A 16,390-nucleotide genomic window follows, 5' to 3' on the forward strand; every position below is an offset into this window, starting at 1 on the left:
CTGGTGACCCCTGCCGCAGCTGAGTCTCAGTGGGACTGATGTCACTTTGTGTGAGAATCCTGTGACCCCTTCAGGAGCTCCTGTGGCGCTGAGATCCCTGTCTGTGCCATCTGCACAGTCAGAGAACTCTTCTGCCTACCGCGGAAAGTCATATGGGTGCTGATTTGGGATCTTGTTCTCATTTTTGTCTTTAAATATAGTCCTCACAAGGTGGTGGACACCGAACTTTGCTGTATGGTCATGCCATCCTGCTGCGACACTCCCACAGTGGAATGGTAAGTGTGGTTACGGGTGTAATGGCTGGGGGAGTGCGGGCTCAGGAGTTAATGTCCTTCTTCCTAAAACGCGGGATGTACGGCCCCTGAGATAGGGCACTGTCTCAGCAGTCCGTCAGACTGGAATGTCACTCATTCAGCGCGTACACCACTCAGGGTTTTCTCTGTCCTCTCTTTAGTATCTCTGCTGCCTGACCTCATCCCGTTCACTAACAGATAAACTGGCTTTTGATGTGGGACTGCAGGACGATGCAACAGGTGAGTGCCTGGCACATGAAGTACAGAGACGCTTGCAGTTACACTCACATGGCTTCTGATACTTACCTGTGTCTGTGGGACACAAAGAGAACCGCTACACACAGAAAGACACACCCTGTGTGTGAGGCACAGAAACAGAACTCCTTCGTGAGCGCACACACCCACACACAAACGCACACACCATCTGTGAGGCACAGAGACAGAACCAGTGGCGTTCCTTGGTCGAGCCGCTGTGCACCCTCCCTCTGGGTGCAGTATCGTCCGTCCCCCCTGGGTGCAGCACGACCCCCCCTCCCCTAGTGCAGCATGTCCCCTCCCCGGCGCATCACTGTCCCCTCCCCCCCTGGCGCCTCACCTCCAACCCCCCCCCCCACCCCTCCCGGGTGCATTCTTCTTACCTGCTGGGGTGCAGGGAGCAGCTGCGCAGCTGTCTGTTCTGCTGGTTCCCTCTGCTGTTACTTCCTGTTCCGGGGCAGAGGGAGCAGGGAACCAGCAGAGCCGACAGCCACGCGGCTGGTCACAGCACTCCTCCTGCAGCGTGCACCCGGGGCGGACCTCCCCCACCGTCCCGCCCTCGGTACGCCACTGGACAGAACCCCTACGCAGTCCCCCGATCTTTGAGGCATAGAGCTGATCCTCTACGGTCACACAGGCATTCCTCACTGTTCAGGCTCTGTGGTAATGCTGCTCCTTACAGGGGAAGCTTGCTGGTGGACCATTCACCCCGCTTCCAAGCAGCGCTCTGAGGGTGAGAAGGTGCGTGTTGGGGATGATCTGATCCTTGTAAGCGTGTCTTCCGAGCGGTACCTGGTGAGTATCTGCGGGGATAGCCTGGGTGGTGGGAAAGAGTGATAGACTGATTTGCATGGGGGGGGGGGGGGGGGGGAAGGATGTGCTCTGATTGCACTGGAAGCTCCCTGGGAGGATCCTGTGATATGAGGAATCAGGAAAGGCAGGAGAAAGCTCAGGAACTGGGGGGCTCATGTTGGGCTGTAGACAGTCATAGCAATGATACTAACCTTGTCTTCTTCCCCCTACTCTTTCTGCCCAGCATCTCTCCACAGCCAGTGGGGACCTGCAGGTGGATGCCTCCTTCATGCAGACCCTCTGGAACATGAATCCCATCTCCTCAGGCTGCGAGTTTAGGGAAGGTACAGTCCTAGGATGGACATTGGTACCTGTTTGTCTGTGTCAGTGTAACTCCATCTATGTCCCTGTTTTGTGTCTCATAGAAGCAGAACATCTCTCTCTATCTGTCCTCTCTCCTAAAATCAGCATCTCTCTCTTTGTCTGTCTTTATGTCCTCTCCCATATAACCTCCACTTCTTCCTATCTCTTTCTCTTTTGGACTCCTCTAGGGTACCTGACAGGAGGTCATGTCTTGCGTTTATTCCATGGACACATGGATGAATGTCTCACCATAGCAACCACTGACCAAGGGGAGGAGCAGCGCAGGTCAGTGAGGATGGCGGGAGGGAAGAGCTGAACTGGAGCACAAGTCAGCACTGAGGAAGGAAAGGGAGCAGAGAGCAGGTCAACGGTAGCAATAGAGGGAAAGTGCAAATGGGGGGGAGCAGTGTCAGCAGAAGGGGAGAGCAGTGTAGGGTACTAGTATCTTCTAGGAGAGATGGGGATGGCTACTGGTTAATGGGAGGGAGAGGAGGGGTAAGCCTCATATATTGGTTCTAGAGGGAGGTGGGCGGAGCTAGTTGCTAATCATGGGATTAGGCTTGGATGGGCTGTTGGTGTCCTGAGGACAGACACGTTAATGTGGGACACAAGGAGGAAACCTCTTCCCATGGAATAAATTTGTTTTCTTTTGCAGGTTGGCACATTACGAGGGTGGGACAGTGTGCACCCATGCCCGCTCCCTATGGCGGTTGGAGCCCCTGCGGATCAGGTATACCTAGAATGGGTGGTTCTCCCCTCCCCCCCCCCTTATCTCAGAGTATCCAGAGAATATACAGATAGCCAGTACAAGTCTCCAATACCTGAATTACTGACAAGGCTGTATCATAGCTTGGTCCTCCCTTACCCCCAAACCAACCCACCCACCCCACTTCCAGCACAGAATATAAATACATCAGAGAACAATGCCATAGAGGAGCACGCCAAGTGTGTCTATATGTTTAGAAATGACTTTTATTTCTGAGGTTTACTTTGGCGATAGAGCTACTGGTGTGTAACATCAGAACTGATAATTCCTTTCATTACTCCAATGAAGGCCGGAGGAACGATAATTCATTGCCGGAAAATGTGGTGAAGGCGGTTAGCTTAGCAGAGTTTAAAAAGGGGTTGGACGGTTTCCTAAAGGACAAGTCCATAAACCGCTACTAAACGGACTTGGAAAAATCCAAAATCCCAGGAATAACATGTATAGAATGTTTGTACGTTTGGGAAGCTTGCCAGGTGCCCTTGGCCTGGATTGGCCGCTGTCGTGGACAAGATGCTGGGCTCGATGGACCCTTGGTCTTTTCCCAGCATGGCGTTACTTATATACTTATGTACTTATAATAATAATAAACATCATTTTTGTATATAGCTTATTACCAATTAGCTCAAGACGGTTTACAAAAATTATCAGCCAAAAACACTTCATTATGTTAAAAACTAAACAACAAATCAACTAGAGCCAAAGGACTTGATAAACACCCAAGTTTTTAGTGATCTACGAAACTTCGAAATAGTTTGATTCTGAATGATTCTGTAACTGGGAGCATGGGCAGCCCGACCATTAGGCCACCTAATGGCACTCTTTGAGGAGCGTCATCTCACCCATTCCTTCCTCCACCCTGTCCCGCAAGTTTACAATCTTTTTTACATTTTTTTAAAAGCCGGCGGCGGCAGCAATTCCCATACGCTGCCCTGATGCCAGCACCGGCGTCTTCCCTTTACTGCGGCCCACCTCTCTGATGTAACTTCCTGTTTCCTCAGAGGTGGCCGCAGTAGAGAAGAGGCCAGTGCCGGTGACAACGTATGGGAACTGCTTTTGGAAAATGGAGAAAGAAAGTAAATTCAGGGAAGGGGGTGGAGGAAGGAAGGGGGAGATGCCAGAACTTGGCCCATGGGGGGGGGGGGGGGGGGGAGGGGGCAGCATTCCAGCCCTGCCTCAGGTGGCATCTTGCCTTGGGCCGCCCGTGACTGGGAGCATAAACATACAGAATGCTAGCACTTTGGCATGTGTCTTAGCCGAGATTGGGTGGCAGAGCCAGTGGTGGGAGGTGGGGATGATGCTGGGCAGACTTATACGGTCTGTGCCAGAACCGCTGGTAGGAGGCGGGGCTGGTGGTTGGGAGGCGGGGATAGTGCTGGGCAGACTTATACGGTCTGTGCCCTGAAAAGGACAGGTACAAATCAAGGTAAGGTATACACAAAAAGTAGCACATATGAGTTTATCTTGTTGGGCAGACTGGATGGACCTTGCAGGTCTTTTTCTGCCGTCATCTACTATGTTACTATGTAGTACATAAATGCATGGGGATGTTCTTGTGGGTGGGGCACGTAATGTACAGAATACTGTAAGTTACATGCACATGATGCATTTAGGAGCCCGCAGGTGTTCTGGGTCTGTGGCTGGTGTAACTGTTGATGCCAGGTGACATTACAATTTTATAATGGAATCTCAGCATCCAGATGCTGAAACAGAGCAGGCTGTCATCGTGCAGCATCATGGCACTTAAATGGAGGTGCCCACTTCTAGAATTGCCCCCAGTGGACTTTTACATTCACCGGCCACCAGCAAACATTGACCCCAGTATTAATAAAGAAAAGGTTTAAAAAAAAGAAAAAAACAGACTTGTTTGTATAACAGGCCTCCTTCCTGCCCTCATAAGTGTGTATAGGATGCTCCTGGCATTCCCCGCTATGCACACTGAGATTTTCAGGACATCTCTCAAGTCAGATCTTGGACATGACTGTATAATCTTTTGTTCTTCTTGTGACAGCTGGAGTGGCAGCCATTTAAAGTGGGGACAGCCCTTCCGTGTGAGGCATGTGACTACTGGAAAGTACTTGGCAAGGGATGAGGAGAAGGGTCTGATCCTGGTGGACTGTGAAAGAGCCAATACCAAGACCACGTCATTCTGCTTCCGTGCTTCCAAGGTAAAGCCACATGGCTTGAGGGTGGGTGCTGGCAACCCCTCCCATGACAGAGACTGCCCAGGCCATCACAGCTTTGTCCCTCTGTCTCCCTCTGCAGGAGAAGCTGGACGTGGCACCCAAAAGAGATGTGGAGGGAATGGGAACCGCTGAAATCAAGTATGGAGAGTCCATGTGTTTCGTGCAGCACGTCAACAGCGGGCTCTGGCTCACTTATGCTGCTGCCGATAAAGTTGTGCGTTTGGGACCCGTCAAGAGAAAGGTCAGCACTTGGAAGGATGGTTGAGAGAATGTCCTAATGGGCTGGGTGTGGACAGGGAATGAGCATGGACCGTCTGGTTCTGTCCTGCAAGCTCAGTGTTGGGGAATGTGTGTGTCAGAGAACAGGCAAGGAGGGCAGGAAGTGGCTCACAGACTCTTATTCTGTCTCCATCTGGTTCTGTCCTGCAAGCTCAGTGTTGGGGAATGTGTGTGTCAGAGAACAGGCAAGGAGGGCAGGAAGTGGCTCACAGACTCTTATTCTGTCTTTCATCAGGCCATCTTGCACCAGGAAGGTCACATGGACGATGCACTGTCACTGTCCCGCTCACAGCGTGAGGAGTCTCAGGCAGCACGGATGATTTACAGTACTTCTGGTCTCTTCACAGTCTTCATCAAGTATGTGTGCATGGTGGGGCTGTGTTTGTATCCACCCCAGAGAGCTTAGGCTGGGAGGGTGGGATCCTGGAGGGTTGTCTATGCACAGCTGGGATAGGAAGGCTCAGCTGAAATAAAAGTTGAATGCAATGGAAGCTGGTATATTGACCTCTTCTGCAGTGGTCTTTACCTTTTGCCCAGACCTCAGTAGAGGGTGACCTGAGAAAGGATGGGGATGACAAAGAGAGCAAGGTTGCTTACCTGTAATGGGGGTTCTCCATAGACAGCAGGGGGAACACAGTAACACTGATCCACCCCCCCCCCCCCATTCCCTCTGCCTGATAGTTAAGGATTTTAATGGTCAGGTTTCACCATTGTTAGCAGGGCCGGTCCTAGGGTCTCTGGGGCCCCCCTGCAGACTGAGTTGGCGCCCCCCTGCAGACTGAGTTGGCGCCCACGCGCGCCCCCACCAGCATCTCCTTTCTCTCTTCTCCCACCCTGTCCCTGTCCAGCAATTCTCCGCCCCATCCCCCGTCATACCGCGCCGCCCTTGGTGCTTTAAATCTTTAATTTACCTCCGTTCCAGCAGCTGCGTCATTTGAAAGCCCTGCCCCGTCTCTAGCCTTCCCTCCCTTCGTGAGTTTGTTCCGAAGTCCCGCCTTTGAGGAAATGACATCAGAAGGCGGGCAGCAGTGCCCTTGAAAGCAGGTGCCCCCCCTGCGGCGCTTACCCTGCTTACCGGGTTTGATCAGCCCTGATTGTTAGCATCTAAGTTACGTATTTATCAGCCCAGAAGATCCTTGAGGTCTGAAAACAAATGTTTGTTTGATGTCTTCTCCTACCAATTGGTCAAATTAGAAGAATATAGGAACATTTTTTTACATAGCAAGGTCTGGTTCTATGAACACAATCCCTTTGGAATTAAGAGGAATCCAGAGTTCTAAGGATTTTAAAAAAGATCTCAAAACATTTGTTATTTATAGAGGCCTATCAAGAAGTATGAACTGTACAAATGTTTCATCTATCAACAGGTATCTGAGAATATACATTTTGATGTTTTTGTGATGGTCTATTCTGAGTGATTTTGTTTACTGTCATGTGTTGTATAGTTGACTTCTATTATGTATGTGAAATTGTGAACTGCCTAGAACTATTGTGATAAGTGCAGAATAGAAGTTTTTTAACTAAATAAAATATATAGAATTTCATCAGGGCCTCTTTATCCCAGCTTTATTACAGACTGGGGGGAGGAGGGAGCGTGAGGCAGTGCGGGAACCACCACACATGCTCAGAGAAGTCTTCTCAGATTTCCCGTAGCTATGGGAGCGCTCCGACACACCAGGCTGTGTTCGATGACATCATCTAGAGTGTGCTTGCATTCTGTATATGTCTCCAGGGCTGGCATTAGGGATGGGCAAACCAGGCAATTGCCCTGGACCCCCATGTCACTGGGGGCCCCAAACCTGCCAGAAGTTGAAAGAGGGACAATCTGCAATCAAGCTGTGGGGTCCCAGTGTCCACCCTGGGCCCCTTCATGTCTAGCACCAGCCCTGGCTGTCTCCAGAGAACCAGCATAACTTCTAATTGTACTTAGGGAGCTCTCACACCCTTATGTTCTGCTTGGGCTTTCTGTGGTTGTTGAACCAAGAATCATGCTGAAGGCTGATTGGTGGCAAGACCGCCGAGAGGGGGGGCAGGGGGGCAAAATTCCCAGGGCCCGGGCCTCCAAGGAGGGCCCAGTGCAGAGGTCTCTCGCCCTCTCCTGCTCCCAGGCCGCTGGCGTCACAGTCCCCAGTCTCCACCTGCCTACCCTCAGCTCCCTTCTGTCTGCCACCCGGCCCCCTGCATTTAAAAAAAAATCTTTAAATTGGCATTGCAGTGCCATCGAGCAGCACCTTCTGTGTGAAAGCAGCAGATCGCCTTGGGCAGGCCTTCCCTCACTGTGTCCCGCCTTTGCGGAAATAGGAAGTTACATCAGAGGAGGGCAGGACACAGTGAAGGAAGGCTCGCCTGAGGCGATCTGCCGCTTTCACACCGAATGCTTTGCCGATTTTGAGATTTTTTTTTTAATGAAGGGGGTGGGTGGCAGACAGAAGGGAGCTAAGGGTAGGTAGGTAGAGACTGGGGACTGTGGTGCCGGCGGCCTAGGAGAGGGAGGCGACAGAAGTAGCAACTGGGGGGAGGTGGAGGCGGGGCAGTGGCGATCCTTGGGAGGGCGGGGGCAGCGGCGACGGCTCAGTCTCTCGGCAGCCCTGATTGGTACCTGCCTCACCAACGCGTCTGCCCGTATTTTGCAGGGGATTGGACAGCCTGAGTGGGAAGAACAAGCCATCAGCGCCAGTCCAGCTGCCAATCGCTACAGTGATCCGCAGCCTGCAGGACCTCATCTCCTACTTCCTGCACCCTGAGGAAGAGCTGCAGCATGAGGAGAAACAGACCAAGCTCCGATCTCTGAGAAGCCGGCAGAACCTCTTCCAGGAAGAGGTGAGACTAGTTAACGTCCTCCTGTGTTGTATGATGTACTGCAGCACAGAGATCTGAAGAGAGTCTCTCACTTGCACTGTATGATATGCAGCACAACAGAGAAGGGTTGTCTCCTAGAGAGATGGGCTCTTACCTGCCTTGTGTGTAGTACTGACTGCTTGTCCTTCTTGGAAGATGAGGGGTGCTTTCATTTCATTTTAACATAATTAATGTATAGCTTGTCTTTATCTTTACAATGCTAGGCAAAGAAAGCACAGACACCCTCCTCATGTTCCAGTTCTATATGGGGGTGACGGGATTACCTAAGTTGGTGTGCGTCTAGATAGAAGTTGTTCAGGTCTCTCTGATCTCGTCCCCTCCCCCTGTGCTGGCTCTTTGAGAGCAGTTCTACAAAGAAGGGCTCCTGTCTGGCACCTTATTTTCTTTACAGGTTACTAGTGTAACAGGTAAAATACCCGTGTGTAGTTTAGGCAGCCATCCCCAACCCAGTCCTTGGGGCACACCTAGTTCCATCAGGTTTTCAGGATATTCACAATAAATATGCATGAGATAGATTTGCATGCGTCGCCTCAGGGGCGTAGCCAGATGGCCAATTTTGGGTGCGCCTGAGTCCAAAGCGGGTGGGCTACGCCACTGCATCGCCTCCTTGGTATGTAAACCTATCTCATGAATGTTCATTGTGGATATCCTGAAAACCTGATGGGGACTAGCTGTGCCCCGAGGACTGAGCTGGGAATGGCTGAGTTTAGGTGTGAATTAGAGCCGAGGTAAATGCTTATACCTAGATCACTAAAAACACACATAAATTATAGTATTCTATAATTTATATGCATAATGATGCACTCCGCCCATGTGTACACCCACCTTCAAATTACGCACCATTACATTTAGGCACCATGTTATAGCACAGCGCTTAGATGGAACATTTGCATTTACATGCGCATGTGGCAGGGGCATAGCCAGACTTTGGCGGGAGGAGGGTCCAGAGCCCGAGGTGAGGGGGCACATTTTAGCCCCCTCTGGCGCCGCCGACCCCCCCGCCACCGCCACCACCACCACCAACAACTTTGACCCCCCCCCCCCGCCGACCCTCTCGACCCCCCTCCCGCCGCCAACCCTCCCCCGCCGTCGCCGTCGGCTACCTTTGCTGGCAGGGGACCCCAACCCCCGCCAGCCGAGGTCTTCTTCTTCTGGCGCAAGGCTTCGTTCTGTTTCTGTGAGTTGAGAGGGTTGTCGGCAGGGGGTCCAGGGCCAAATCTACGGGGGCCCAGGCCCCAGTGGCCCCACGTAGCTACACCACTGGCATGTGGGCACAGGCTGGTATTCTGGTCATTTACCTCCTCTGTCGGTGCCTAAAATAAATGTTCTGTGATCTGTGGTGGTCTCTCAACCTTTATGAGCACAAAACAAGCATTTTTTTTTTCAAATTATTAGATAAGTTTATGGTTAGTTTTCACTGTGGGTTTTTGTGGTTGATATTAACTTTTCATTCCCCCCACCCCCCCCCTCGTGAAATGTAATTTTTGCCCCGATTTTGTTAAGGTGATAACAAAATAACCACCTTGATGCAGGGAGTGAATTATCTCCATGGTAGCCTCAAGGCTCGGGATGCTTAGATCTCTGTCCTTCCCCTCTCCTTGCTGTTTTAGGGGATGATCACCCTGGTCCTGGATTGCATCGATCGACTGAATGTTTACAGTACAGCGGCACACTTTGCAGAGTTTGCTGGTGAGGAGGCAGCTGAATCCTGGAAGGAGATTGTGAATCTTCTGTATGAGCTGCTAGGTGAGTCCTCACTCTCCTTGGCACTGGACACACTGCTGGCTTCTGATAGGACCCTACAAGGGAGCTGCTGAGCCCATTTCTCAGACTGTGGCCATGAGGCTTCAGTACATGCAAAATTAAGGTACAGGGGCCAAAGAGCATGAAGGACTCTGACCTGGAATGGACTGGTAGTGATCCAGGCCCCCAGGCACTGAGTGTCATGGGCCCCTATCCACCTATCAAAACTGGTTAAACTAGATGGAAACAAGGGGAGAATGGACCCCCCCTACTGCTGTAGGCCTTCAAGTGCTGCCCTCTTGTCCCAATAGTCAGTTCACTCCTGACCCTGACTGTGAGCTCATCTCTAAGGGTCATTGAAGATGGAGACCCAGTCACATGCGAGGATCTTGAGCTCTGCAGTATGTATTAGTGAGGGGGGGCACATTCACTCTGAGGCAGGGCTCAATAAGTGTTGGGGTGGGGGGTTCATACTCCAACTCAGATGTGGGAGTCCAGAATTCTGCTGTAGGTGAGGTTCTTGACACTGCAGTGTCACTATGGCGGGGTCACACTCCCACTTGGTGTATGTCTGGTAGTGGAAAGTGTGTTTCTGGTGCTGCTACTGTCTTACTGCCTTCACTTTATCACCAGCTGCTCTAATTCGTGGGAACCGATCAAACTGTGCCCTTTTCTCTAATAATCTGGACTGGTTGGTCAGCAAGTTGGATCGGCTTGAGGCTTCCTCAGGTGAGCAAAAGGTTTCCCTTGTGGTGCTGTATCAGGTTACTGCTCTTGTCTCTAGAATATATTTGAAGTTCATTTGGGGGTTCTGTATCAGGGTAGACATTCCCACTCCAGGGTTGTACTCGCAGCCATTTTGAAGTTGCTGTATCGGGGGTTGGTGCTTTTTTCTCTGTGTTATATTTGAAGTTATTTTGGAGGTGCTATATCAGATAGATGTTCCTACTCTGGATTCTGGAGCTTCTGTATTGGGGTGGATGTTATCTCTGGGTTCTGTTTTGATGTGATTCTGGGTTGATGCTTTTTTCTCTGTGTTATATTTGAAGTTCTTTTGGAGCTGCTATATCAGATAGATGTTCCTACTCTGGATTCTAGAGCTTCTGTATTGGGGTAGATGTTCTTGTCTCTGGGTTCTGTTTTGATGTCATTCTGGAGATGCTGTATCATAGCTGATATTCCTACCTCTTGGTTCTGTTCTCCAGGGATTCTGGAGGTGCTGTACTGTGTGCTGATTGAAAGTCCAGAAGTTCTGAACATCATCAAAGAGAATCACATTAAATCTATTATCTCATTGCTGGATAAACATGGCCGAAATCACAAGGTAAGGTGCAGGCACAGTGTATAGACCAAGCTACTGAACATCCTTCTATTATTATTGTACTAATTAGAGAGCGCCATGGTGTTCAGAGGCCATGTTCAGCAATAATGTCTAGTTACGTGCCGATGAATATCAGCTCCGGCCCGTTTAGCATGTTTTAAACAGGCAGGAGCCCCTCCTTTCCTCCTAGTCTGAATATCAGCACCTAACTTCTTTGACCATTATTTGAGTGGTCATCTTTCCTTTTTTCTCTCTGGTTCTCTTGTTCACTCTACCCCTTCCCCTATCTGTCCGTGTCCCCTCCTCCCTTCTCCCCTTTCTAATATGTCCAGGTTTTGGATGTTCTGTGCTCTCTTTGTGTCTGCAATGGTGTTGCTGTCAGATCCAATCAGAATCTCATCACGGAGAACCTGCTGCCACGGCGGGACCTGCTCTTGCAAACCCAGATGATCAATTATGTCAGCAGGTATTGGGAAAGGGAAGGGAACACTGGGATAATGGCTGCAGCTGATTTCCCCTGTTCCTCATCTGCTGCAGGCATGGCAGGCTTCTGTGCACTTAAGCAGGGCAGATTCATGTCTGAAGCATAAACATAGATGACCCCTCCCTCCCCTACCCACAAGAGGTGATGCTAGGGTAGAAGGGAGATCTACTGTCCTCAAACACGCCCCCAAAATTGTCAGAAGTATGAGCACCCCTGCACTACCTTGAGGAAGCAATTGGATGTAGGTCAGGACTACTTAATTCCGGTCCTTGAAGTCCACAAGCAGGCCAGGTTTTCAGGATATCCACAATGAATAGGCATGAGAGAGATTTGCATACCAAGGAGGTAGTGCATGCGAATATCTCTCATGTATATTCATTGTGGATATCCTGAAAACCTGGCCTGTCTGTGGACCTCAAGGACCAGAATTGAGTAGCCCTGATCTAGGTCATACTCCACACTACATATTGTTCATAGTTAATCCCGTTATAGGTGGGACTGAATCCCTGTCCTGGGTGCACATCTTGCTCTGTGCTGTTCACCTCTGTGTTGTTATCTCTGGGGATAATTTCCCCAGGGCACCTTTATATTTTGGAGAGCCCGATACCTCGATCAGCATTCTCCTGCCAGTAAAAGGGAGAGGAGTGCTTTTTATCTGCATTGGCTACTTCAGATAAATCTGAAACATACAGGACCTGGTGGTCTCATGGGACCTTCCTGCCCTGCAGGGTTCAAATTTCTGGTAGAAGCTAGTAGAAGAGGAGGTAGACGTAGATCAACAGTGCTGTCCCAGAGCAGCAAAACTCTGGGGGGGGGGGGGGGGGACAGTTTCAAAGATAGTAGTGAGTTGCAATGGATCTGGGCCACAATGTCCCATCACTTTCCAAAGAGGGAAGAAGGACTTCCTAAGTTTTAGAGGTATCAGCCCTCCTGTCATCTCTGCAGCTTTCATTGTGCAGCAGAACCTGCAACACAAGGGCTGGGCCACTGTTATGTAAGTGCTTCCCTCTGCCTCACAAATCAGAAGCTTCACACACTTTGCAGCTGGAAACCAGGGGAATAGGAACGGGGGAGTCCAAAGTGACTGGATGGCATTGCAGCACGGTACATAATCTTATGCTGTCTCTTTATCTCTCTCTGTCTCCAGCATGCGGCCTAACATTGTCCTGGGCACATGTGAGGGGTCCACACAGTATAAGAAGTGGTACTATGAAATGATTGTGGACCACGTTGAACCCTTTGTGACAGCTCAAGCTACACATCTACGAGTTGGCTGGGCCATGACGGAGGGTTACAGCCCCTACCCTGGGGGTGGAGAGGGCTGGGGGGCGAATGGTGTGGGGGATGATCTGTATTCCTTTGGATTTGATGGGCTGTACCTGTGGTCAGGTAAGAATGACTCTTCATCACCTTCTCCTCCTTCCCTCCATCTTTCTCTTCTCCTATCTCTTCATGCCTCTTTTCTCTCTCTCTCTCTCTCTCTCTCTCTCTCCATTACTCTCCTTCCCCTCCTTCCATCTTTCCTCCCCTATTTTATTACCTCTTATTCATTCTTACCCTCCTTTTCTCCCTCATTTCATCTCTATTGCCTCCTCTCTTATGTTTTATCTTCTTCCCTTCTTTACCTCTCTTTTCTTCTTCTTCCTTCTTGTTCCCCATCGACTTCTTTTATTCCTTTCCTTTCTCTTGTGTTTGTTACCTTTTTGAGTTTGTAGAGACACTGAGTGTGGTCCATTCCCAAAGAGCAAGATGTACTGCTCCAGAGTGAGATTGAAGGCCAATAAGTGAAATTTTTCTTGTGGTGCATTTGGGGTAAAATTTGGAAAGATCTATCTGATGCTCCTTTACAGGCATCTCCCCTTTCTCTCTTCTGCCACTCCCCCAAGTCTAGTATCTTACCTCTCATGGTTCCACCCCTGTAGCTTCTCTCCTCTTGCTATCCCCTCCCTCAGTTCTAGCATCTCCTTTCTCACTCTCACCCCTCCCCCCCACCATCCAGCTTCTCTCCTCTCCCTCCATATTCTAGTATCTCCCCATCTTCTCTCCCTTCCTTCCATCTCCAAGGTCCCAGCATCTATCTCCACTCCTCTCAGTCTTCCACCTCAGACCAGCATGTTCTCTCTCCCTCTTTTCCCTCCCACTGCAGTCCAGAATCCCCCATCCCCTGTGTAGCCCAACATCTTCTTCTTGACCTCTCCAGTGGTCTAGCATCTTCCATCTCTCATCTCCTTCCCCTGTGCAGCCTAACATCTCCCTATTCCTTCTCCCCTTCCCCCATTGCTGCCACAGTCATTCCTCTGCTCCCCTTTCCTCATACAATAGTCTAGCATCTCCCCTTTTTGCTTCCTCAGCAGTTCCCCTACCTTGCTACTGTGGTTGGCAGCCAGAACTTATCGCAAAGAAGCTGAGATCATGATGGAAAGGAAGTATGGGACCTTTTCAGTCTAGGTCGCTCTGGAGGCTTGCTGTGTCCTTCCCACTGTAATGCAGACTTCTTGTAATGGAGTGGACGAGGGAACATGGCAGGCCTCCAGCACAACCTAGACTGAAAGGTTCTGCATTTCCTTTCCATCATAGCTTCCCCTGCTGCTGATGAAATGCATGAGAGGAGGAGGCCTTGGTATGTGAACTGGAGAACAAGGCTTAATGCGTGTGCCACATGCCTAACGTGCATCATTTGGTATGTGTGAGTTTAGTTGTGTGCCTGTTCTCCAAAGACAAGCAGGCTGATATTCTCACAAGTGGGTGACGCCACGTCGGCCCCGGAGGATTTTAAAGCAAAATCTCAAAATCTCTTTACGGCGTTCCGTCGCGCGAGCGATCGTACTGCGCATGTGCGCACACCTATTCCCGCTCGCCGAGCGGACACGCCCCTCAGTTTTTCTTTTTCCGCGTCTGAGGAGACACGGAGTTCGTTAGGGCTTCGTGTTTTCTTCAGGTCTTCGGAGTAAATCTCTTTTTTATTTTTTCATTGTCAGAACTGATAGCAGTTCTAAGAACTTGCTTCGGCGCCCCCGAAGCCAGAGCACACATCCTTAGCCTCCTTTGGAGAATGGCGTACCAGGCTGGCATGATCGCGTCCAAGACCAAGTCCTGCCAGATCTTTATGAACATTCCCACCGGAGTAGGCTACATCTTTTTTCCAAGTGTCGCAAGTTCCTGTCCAATGGCGTTTTCATCACTTGTATTGTAACACCTAGATTTCTGCTCTAGGTATGGTGATGCGCAGACTCTCATGACTGTGTGCCTCTCACCTGGAGGAGGAGACTCAGCAGAAAATTGTTGATATGCTGTGCATACACTTCCTCATCTCGGAACTTCTTTAAAGAGATCAGCACGCTCGTTCTAGTCAGCGGCGTGCACCTAATCAGGCTCCTGCAGCTATTCCGCAGGAACCAGAGAGGGGTTTTGGAGTGGCTCCAATTCAGCATAGCCACTATATAAAAAAAAAAAAAAAACAACAAATGTCCGTACCGGCCAATCTGCCTGTCGGGGGGAAGTTCAAATATTCTCCACCACAGGTGACTTCTATATCCTCCAACCGGGGGGTTTTTTCAAATAGTCCGGTTAGGATACATTCTCAATCTGGAATCAAACCCTCCACATTGTTCATTGGAAGTTTAATCCTTTAGCTTCCATCAACAGTGAGTACTTGCAGAGGAACACTCTGCCTTTCTCAGTACCAATGCAGTCGAGCCTGTTCCACAAGGGTAAGAAGGATTGAGTTTCTATCCCAGGTCCTTCCTTGTGGGTTCCGTCCCATCATAGACATAAGGGGCCTCAACAGATTTCGTTCAGGATGATTTCCCTGGGCATCCTTCTTCCCATACTTCAGGAAAACGAATGGTTATGCTCTCTGGGCTTACAAGATACTTCTACTCACTTTGCGTCCAGAGTATGTTTTTCCTAGTGCCTAGCTGTTGTTGCAGCGTATCTTCATGGACTGGGAGTGCAAGTGTTCCCTTATCACATTGATTGCCCGTCTCAACAGATTACAGCACAGTAATATTGAGACTTCTAGACACATGGCTTCCACAGTTCACGTCACTCCCTTGACACTTTTGCACATCTAGAGGATGTAACCCAACTGTTCGCCAGTCTTCGGAATTCCCCTCAGAGGTGGTTAATTCTCTCCATTTTGATTCTGAGGTGTCCAGTCCACCTTACTCAGTCAAAAGCTGCTGACGAAGGTTGCATCCCTCCTGGCTATCCAACCTAATTATTTTAATCAACCACACAATCGGGTTGTGATGTACTCGATAACAAAGGAGTACTGGATCTTGTCCTCTGAGTCAAGATGCCATGCAGATGTAGCGGTGGGCTCGCCAACGCGGCTTGTTTTCTCCAAGCCATTTATCTAATTGGCGTAAACAGCAGTCTGGCCGACAGGCTGAGCAACTTAGTTCAATCACAAAGTCCCTCAGTTCTGTTCCAGGCTGCAGGTTCACGGCAGACTACCATCGGATGCCTTTCTCCTTCTTTGGGGGACAAGTTTTCTGTATGCGTATCCTACCATACATCTGGTGGAAAAGACTTGCTGATTCTCAAGCAAGATTGTGGAGCCATGATTCTCATTGCTCCTTTCTAGCTACGTCAGATACGATTCCCTCTTCTTCTGGAGTTGGAATGTTTTCCAGCTCTCATTACGCAGAACGAGGGGGCACTTCTACATCCCAACCTCCAATCTATGGCTCACACGGTCTGGATGTTGAGAGTGTAGGTTTCGTTGACTTTTCCAGAAGAGTGTCTCCCGACTCTTGCCTGCTTCCAGAAAAAGATTTCACAAAGAGGTGTTATTCTTTTCATGGAAGAGGTTTGCCGTCTGGTGTGACAGCGAGGCCCTAGATCCTGCCTCTAGTCTTATACAGACCTTGCTTGAGTTCTTTCTACACCTGTCTGAATCTGGTCTCAAGACCAACTCGGTCAGTATTCATCTTCGTGCAATAAGAGCTTATCATCAACGTGTAAAAGGTCAGCCTTTAGCTGTCCACTTCATGACGTTTACTTCTCCCACAGTATTGAGAGAATTCCTTGTATGTGTCTAAGGGGGAT

The 16,390-nt window shown here is 49.9% G+C and overlaps 1 protein-coding gene across 7 annotated transcripts in view; it reads left to right on the top strand.

The window, feature by feature from the left end:
• Positions 1-16,390, top strand: part of RYR1 (ryanodine receptor 1) — a 246,068-nt gene that overhangs the window by 36,717 nt on the left and 192,961 nt on the right. For all 7 annotated transcript variants that reach the window (XM_030218373.1, XM_030218376.1, XM_030218375.1 and 4 more), the window contains exons 4-18: positions 201-275; positions 455-533; positions 1,231-1,343; positions 1,585-1,684; positions 1,892-1,988; positions 2,359-2,433; positions 4,478-4,634; positions 4,732-4,893; positions 5,167-5,288; positions 7,565-7,751; positions 9,401-9,536; positions 10,167-10,262; positions 10,739-10,857; positions 11,187-11,320; positions 12,486-12,727. In XM_030218373.1, coding sequence (XP_030074233.1) covers positions 201-275; positions 455-533; positions 1,231-1,343; positions 1,585-1,684; positions 1,892-1,988; positions 2,359-2,433; positions 4,478-4,634; positions 4,732-4,893; positions 5,167-5,288; positions 7,565-7,751; positions 9,401-9,536; positions 10,167-10,262; positions 10,739-10,857; positions 11,187-11,320; positions 12,486-12,727 — 1,894 coding nt within the window. The remainder of the gene's footprint in view (positions 1-200; positions 276-454; positions 534-1,230; positions 1,344-1,584; positions 1,685-1,891; positions 1,989-2,358; positions 2,434-4,477; positions 4,635-4,731; positions 4,894-5,166; positions 5,289-7,564; positions 7,752-9,400; positions 9,537-10,166; positions 10,263-10,738; positions 10,858-11,186; positions 11,321-12,485; positions 12,728-16,390) is intronic.

This window comes from Microcaecilia unicolor, chromosome 11 (genome assembly GCF_901765095.1).
Source record: "Microcaecilia unicolor chromosome 11, aMicUni1.1, whole genome shotgun sequence".
Taxonomy (NCBI): domain Eukaryota; kingdom Metazoa; phylum Chordata; class Amphibia; order Gymnophiona; family Siphonopidae; genus Microcaecilia; species Microcaecilia unicolor.